Genomic DNA, 7,044 nt, shown 5'->3' with positions numbered 1-7,044 from the left:
GTAAATCTCATTCACATCAACTAATATACTAATAATATTTTTTAAATTTTTATATATATTTTAGCAACTCAAAATAGTTATTGGTAAAAGTCATTCGGTACATACGTTTTGTTAATATATGCTCTTCTAAGGTATTGATTCGAAATAAAATATGCAATAATAAAAGAGGTAAACATCAATTATCGGGTAATATAAATATTGCAATCGTTTTTCTTTCTAGTCTTGCTTGGTAACTTGATTTTTTGTGATGATCAGAATTTGGTGCGATACGTAATAATTAAATTAATTATCACGAGGAGCACTGCCACATCAATACAATAAACCGTCCACGTATGGAAGTAAGAGGGTTTAGTTTTTCTTTTCTTTTCTCACATTTTTAAGGAATATTACATAGTTTTTGAGATCATAGGATACTTCAAAGTTACATTCATGATCGTAGCCGGTTAGAACAATAGAGTAAAAATATCATGCATCCGTTTTACTCGATTTGTATAAAGAACAACGCAATTAAAAAGAAGGAAATGAGCACAATAAAAAGGTGGACTTTCCGCTGCATTTTCTCACTTTCCTCCCCAGGTCTCTCTTTCCGACGGGTGATGAAACACATCAGGAGAGAGAGAGGGGGAGAGGAGATACGAAGCAAGACCCTAGCTAAACCTCTTCTCCAAGCTCCAGATTCCGGCCGAATCCCAACGGAGCCGCCGCCTATCGCGGCGGCACCTCTGAGAAAAGCTGCCATTTTCTCCGGTGGCGGTGGGCGCTCCGATCCAGGCAGAACCGTCGCCGGAAGTCGAGCTCTCCATTGCGGCCGCGGGTGGAGAGGGCGCATATCGACCCCGTCCGGCGATCGGAAGGAAAATTTTCGTTCTTTCAGGGGCTTAATTGATCGATCGATCGATCGGTTGGGATAAAGATGTATAAGAATCAGTTGCAGGAGCTGGCGCAGCGGAGCTGCTTCAATCTGCCGTCGTACACGTGCATACGGGAGGGGCCGGACCACGCGCCGAGGTTCAAGGCCACGGTCAACTTTAACGGCGATGTCTTCGAGAGCCCGAGCTTCTGCACTACGTTGAGGCAGGCGGAGCACTCCGCCGCCGAGGTCGCCCTCGTCGCCCTCTCCACCCGCGGCCCCTCCCACTCCCTCGCCGCCCGGATCCTGGTATGCTCCCTTTTTCTTCTTCTTTTTTCTCCCCCTTCCAAAGATTTGAGTGCGATCGATGTCGGCTCCGAGTGACCCAGAAGCGATAGAAAACTAGCAATGCATTCAGAAATAAGACATAATATTCGGGGGAAAAATCTTTCCGTTTTCCTCATTTTTCTTCACCACATCCCTGTATGCATGTTTTTCCAGTTTATGTGATAGAAATATATATTGGTTGATCAAACTGACGGCGTACCTTCTTTTGGATTCTCACTCAGCCGTTGTGTGTGTATGTGTGTGTTAAAAGTTTACTGAGCCGATCGATTCAGCTATGAAAAAGAATTCCCCCTAATTGTTTCCCTTTTTCAGTTGCAAGTTATCGCTTTACCAGAAATTCTAGAGTTTTTTCTTAGATTTTTTTTTTTTTTAATGTGATATAGACCGAGATGGGATGAATCCCTTCATCTCTTCCTTCGTCGGTTATTTTTTTTTTTTCCTTTTTGTGGGGGGAGGGAAAAATCCCCTGACCATTTTCCGTTTTAAGCAAAAAAAAAAGAAAATAAAGGCTGTAGCATTTATAAACCAAATAAATAGCTGGAATGAAAAGTGCTTCCGAGTTGACTCGTTCTGTGAGTAAAAGGGTAACGTCTGCCGAACGTCGACGGAGTTCGGGAGAAAAATATGCTACGCCTGATCTGAGCCAGAAAGCCGAGAAACGTTAAGATTGTAATCTTTAGTTTCTAGCTTCCCTGTCTTAATCCTCGGTTTCATTTCCTTTTTCTTTTCTCGATTTTAGTTTTTGGTTTGTCGGAGCCGTCGTTTTGTATTCATCGTTCTGGTTTTCCGCTAGGGTTTCGGTTGGGACTTGTTAGAATCCATTAGCCAGTTATAAACTAGGAATTAATTACATAAAAATTTCTTGTTTATTTTAATGGCACCAGATTACTTAGTGCGGCACTTTTGGTGATTAATGCAATAAGAAGGCAACCTTCGTCCCGAAGGACGGAGCCTGCCAGGCTTTTGAGAAGTCGTGCCATAGTTACGTTAGTCATCAACACCCATCATAACTCATAATTTATTCTTTAATTAATGGTAATCGATCTTTTAATCTTTGTAATAAACGACTTTGGAGTTTAATTTATTGGTGGATGTCTTTTTCAGGCATCGATCCAGTGTTCTGCATGAACTGATCAACTTAATGCTTGTTCTCGTTAGGACAAACAACATTTAAAAAAAAAAATAATAATAAGTCTATGAATACTTTGACTTGAGTGGGGGGCTGACTTCTTGTTGACGATGGTGGGAACATGAAGCGGATGACTTTGAAATTTGGGAGGCATGCCTAACTGCACCAACGGGACAACTTCTTAGTGGTATATTGTCTCCAGAAACTTTTACTTTAGGGGTTAATTAAACTTTCTTTATTGTTTGTGGAGATCATCTTCATGGTTGCGGCTTAAGCTACTGTTTGCTTGTCAGCAATTTTGAAAAGTGATTAATGGTTTAGATGGTTTTGTCCCTCCCAGCAAGAACTAATCAAGATAATCAAACAACCTTAGCTGGAAGCAGGGAAGGCTGAAAGATGAGTTCTTGTTTTGTAATTAAGGCCCGCATCAGATCCTACCAGTGGAAAGCCCTATGACCTTAGAAGCAAGGATCACTAGGTAGTAGTTGTTGAACTCATTCAGGAATCATGCTTCTGCCTGTTAACATCCCTTTTGGACTGGTCGCAATAGGGGTTCTGTTGTACATCTGAATCACCAGAAATGGCTCCTCGCTTCTTAGCACATTACCCATCAGCCAAGGCACAAGAAGGAATGGGTATGCCATTCACCATAGTCATGGGAACTTTGAAGACCTCATGTTCCTCTTTTGGAGGATAATTACAATGATCTTCTTTTGTCATATTAGCAAGCAAAGAGAACATAGTTGAGTGAGACTGTATGGTCTTTTTTGAGGCAACTGTATTAGTCTTTGTTTCAAACTGTTTGTGTTTTAGCGAATTTGTAGTGGACATTATTATCTTATTCCATCTAGAATGAGCTATTGGAATGTTAACATTTTCCTATTGTTCAATTGGTCTTACTTGGTCAAAGTGGAAGTGCAGAATTCTTTACCTATTTATGGCTATGGCTTCTGGCTGTGTAAGTGTGATGTAGAAGTGAAGATAGATTACAAGGTTGTATCCCATGCTACTGGATGACCAAGTAGTCTAGCCCCTTGATCAGTAGATGTTTGACAAAATGACCGCATTATAAACTTTATTCAGAGCAACTGTTTTCCTGAGTATCTATGTGGGCTTTGGCTGAGGTGGCAAGTTGAATTTTGCTTTTGCAAGGAAATGCAAAATTAGCATTAGCTATTGCTAAAGTCATTATTTATCAGCCGTTCATGGATCTTCATCACTGATTCGTCACCCTGAAGTTGCATTAAGAATCATCCAGTTTTGCTTTTATGATCCTAAGCTCTATGTGCATATGCAGGTTTTTTATCTTTTTCAAATTTTCATATACTTAAAAGGGAAAATGTATTTCTTCATAATATACCAGTTTTGCTTTTATGATCCTAAGCTCTATGTGCATATGCAGCTCTTTACCTTTTCCAGATTTTCATATACTTAAAAGAGGAAATATATTTCTTCATAATATTTTATTATTGGTTATCCAAATGATTGCTGTAGTTGAATTCCGAGCCACTTGGTATTTTTGCAAACCATGTCTGGGCTATCTCCTTACTTGAATTATGTACAGGTTTTGAGTTGGGCTTGGATTGTACATTAGTAGGCTGTGATAAAGGCTATCATAACACTTAGTCATTAAGTTCCGAGTCTGAATTGTTTCGCTCGTGCTATTTTTGCCCCTCTCGAGCAGGATGAGACAGGAGTTTACAAGAACCTTCTGCAAGAAATTGCTCAAAGAGTTGGAGCACCTCTGCCATCATATGCAACTATGCGCTCTGGCCTTGGACACCTACCTGTCTTCACTTGCACAGTGGAGCTTGCTGGGATCACATTCACAGGTGAGCCAGCAAAGAACAAGAAACAGGCAGAGAAGAATGCTGCCATGGCAGCATGGTCTTCATTGAAACAATGTGAGTCTCATGCTTATACTAGTTTTCACATATTGTATCTTACATTACTGATGTGTAGGGGTAATTGAGGTTCAGTGCCTGTATTGACCACCATTTTATGTTCTATCCCTGTTGACTGAAAACCTTTTTTCTGGCCTGCTGCTTACTTGCACACAACTATGTATAAAACAGATATAACTGTATACATAATAGGCCTAATTGTTTGCAAAGCACTGGCTTAACTGTGTATAGGAACAAAATGCAAAATGTTAACTCTGTATGGGCTAAACATCAAATGGCAGTCAATGCAAAATGTTAACTCTGTATGGGCTAAACATCAAATGGCAGTCACGCAAAGGACCAGATGTTAAGTTTCCCTGAAGAGGTTTCTTGTCCATGGATATCTCCTGAAATGCATGCATAAGCTATCCCTAGGTAAGCTAGTTTCCTACACAGTGTGCATGTAGAAAACTGAAAGTTAAATCTGCCACAAAACTAGGAGTACGTAGGCATCATGATGGAAGAATGTGGGAAGAACTTGATCAACTTGAGTCAGCTTCTATCCTAATGGAAATATATGTACACATCTATGTACACATGTGTGGATGACAATCACCATTTCGATATGATGAGTGACAGTGAGAGTGGGGGGGAGCCGGAAACTGAAATTGCATTTTTCAGAGCCTAGATACTGCAATTCTTTTTCTTTATGTTTTAAATGTCCAATTTGGTCCCTGTGAGGGTCGCACTGACTGTAAAACCATGATGATTTTTGAATAGCAATCCTTTTGTCTGCGATCTTTGATTTTGGAATGGTAATTATTTGTTGCTATAACATATTGTATATTGGTTTCAGTGGCATTCCCTGCTTAAACTCAATTCATATAAGGTTAACAGTCATAGTGTCTCATTGGAATATTATATAAGATTCTCTTATCCATTTTGGTGATAGAGTGAAATACTCTCTTAATCAACCTTTTGACATCAAAGATCGGCTTCAGAGAGCATTTTGGGGAATGTTCTCCAGAAAATGTGTCAATAATGAACTTCTTTAGCTATAACATGTATCTATAATTTGTTATAAAATTAGATCATGTTAAGTGCTTCTAATACCATCTTCTTCCGATGCACCAGTGGTAAAGCAAGTGGCAAGCTCATCAAGCGAACCGGCGAACCATGATGAGCAGGAGCAGATCACAATTGCCCGTGCTCTGTTGAGCTATCGCCTAAAGGAAAAGATGGCAATGGCAAACAACCCCAATGCTACAGCATTCCCAAAGAAGTTTCCTATACAGCCAGATAAAAAACCATCATTGCAGCCTTCCTCATCCACTGTATCAAAGATCTTACCTCTGATCCGACCAAAATCTTCTCCAAGAACCCGACCAACCTCCCCAGTGATAACTGATGGTGCCCCTGCATCTCCCTTCCCACGACCAGAAAACTGCAGTGCCTGGCCTCAGAAGTTCCCTGCAAGCAGAACATACATACCAGTTCAGCACTATAGAATGCCTTACCATGGCATGGCACCTCCGGTGACAATAAGGACGGCCGTGCCAGTCTTTTCAGCTCCACCTCTTCCACCACCAGCAGTACATGAGCATCAAGATCCACCAGTTATGGGCCAATCGATTTGTATGGCTTCACCTGTTCGCATCAGGCCAGTTGTGCCGGTCTTTGCTGCTCCGGCCCCAGCACCAGCTAATGCTCCAGTGATCCCAGTTCAGGTAAAGGAACCGCCACCAGTTGGGGCAGCCTCCCCTCCAGCAAAACCTCTAGTGGAGAAAGGGGAAAATGTTGATGGTGGTGCTGCAAAAGATCTGGAAGAGTCTACATTGATGGAGAGCTTGAAGCAGCTAGAGATCTGATGATGCTGAAGTGTGGAAATCTTCTAAGTCAAAGTAGGTCTCTTGTAATGCATTTTGTTGTATCTTGCTTCTCATCTAATTTTGTTTTCTTCTGTTGCTGGTAGGATTTCGGAAAGGCTGCATTGTAGCAGGATCTTAGCTTTATAGAAGCAAAAATCTCAGGGATAGGCCATTCAGCTGGTATGAAGGTCTCATCATACTGAATTTTCAGTTTTGAAGTTTCAAAGCCTTCAATTTTAGCAAATGACAAGTGAGTATGCTCTAAACTACTATGAGATGGTCCTGTATGGTTGCTTCATCTCGATAAACAACTGGCACTTGAAATCGGCTTAACTTTTAGTGACCATGCCCTCATTCTGTGTTGCGAGCTGAGCCTCCAACTTGGCACCTGGAATGCATCTCTTGGTCGTGGCAATTTTTCTCTACTTACGCTTGCGGTGATTACTCACAGCTGTTACGGAGGGGCTTATTTCAGCCACTTGGAATATAGCATGTTCTGCTAGGAGAATATATGCAGGCTATTCCGGATGGGTTTATAGTCACTTGATCTGGGCAATGTCGCTTATTTGGTTTATTGCCATCAATAACAATTGTTTGCAATGCTTTGAACCCTCATACTTTGGTGCAGGAATTTGAGTGCAGGGACCCTAGCGGCAAGATGATCTGGCAAATTCGTGGTTTATATACTTACTGTTACCAAAATTTATTTTATAGAGAGTAAATGTTTTTCCTTCTGGGCAGACAGGAGCATCTTTTTTTTCATAAAGCAGAGTATTCATACAAATCTAGTGCAAACATATGTAGAAAGATTAGAAAAATAAAATATTCTTGAGTGGCTCTGGAGCTACCTCCACATCTGTTCAAAAAGAAAATCCATAAAATGCTCTGCAATAGAAGTCGCCATCCAATCAACTACAATATTTATTTCTTAGAAGACATGTTTGATAATTAGAGCTATGCATCCTG

At 40.8% G+C, this 7,044-nt stretch overlaps 1 protein-coding gene across 1 annotated transcript; it reads left to right on the top strand.

Annotated features, from left to right (window-relative positions):
• The first annotated feature begins 537 nt into the window (after positions 1 to 537).
• Positions 538 to 6,812, top strand: LOC105054511 (double-stranded RNA-binding protein 6). Its single transcript, XM_010936038.4, has 4 exons — positions 538 to 1,159; positions 4,012 to 4,231; positions 5,345 to 6,111; positions 6,183 to 6,812. The coding sequence occupies exons 1-3, from the start codon at positions 914 to 916 to the stop codon at positions 6,076 to 6,078; spliced, it is 1,200 nt and encodes a 399-aa protein (XP_010934340.1). The 5' UTR covers positions 538 to 913; the 3' UTR covers positions 6,079 to 6,111; positions 6,183 to 6,812.
• Positions 6,813 to 7,044: the final 232 nt, after the last annotated feature.

The sequence above is a fragment of the Elaeis guineensis genome, chromosome 11 (assembly GCF_000442705.2).
Source record: "Elaeis guineensis isolate ETL-2024a chromosome 11, EG11, whole genome shotgun sequence".
Lineage (NCBI taxonomy): Eukaryota > Viridiplantae > Streptophyta > Magnoliopsida > Arecales > Arecaceae > Elaeis > Elaeis guineensis.
The sequence above is the reverse complement of the archived record's forward strand: the minus strand, read 5'-3'. Positions and strand labels throughout refer to the sequence as shown.

Excerpts from the sequence above, each read along its gene's own strand:
- LOC105054511 (XM_010936038.4), top strand. The coding sequence starts at position 914 with ATGTATAAGAATCAGTTGCAGGAGCTGGCGCAGCGGAGCTGCTTCAAT. Across the intron at positions 1,160-4,011 it reads CCCTCGCCGCCCGGATCCTG|GATGAGACAGGAGTTTACAA; the intron begins GTATGCTCCCTT and ends CCTCTCGAGCAG. Across the intron at positions 4,232-5,344 it reads ATGGTCTTCATTGAAACAAT|TGGTAAAGCAAGTGGCAAGC; the intron begins GTGAGTCTCATG and ends CCGATGCACCAG.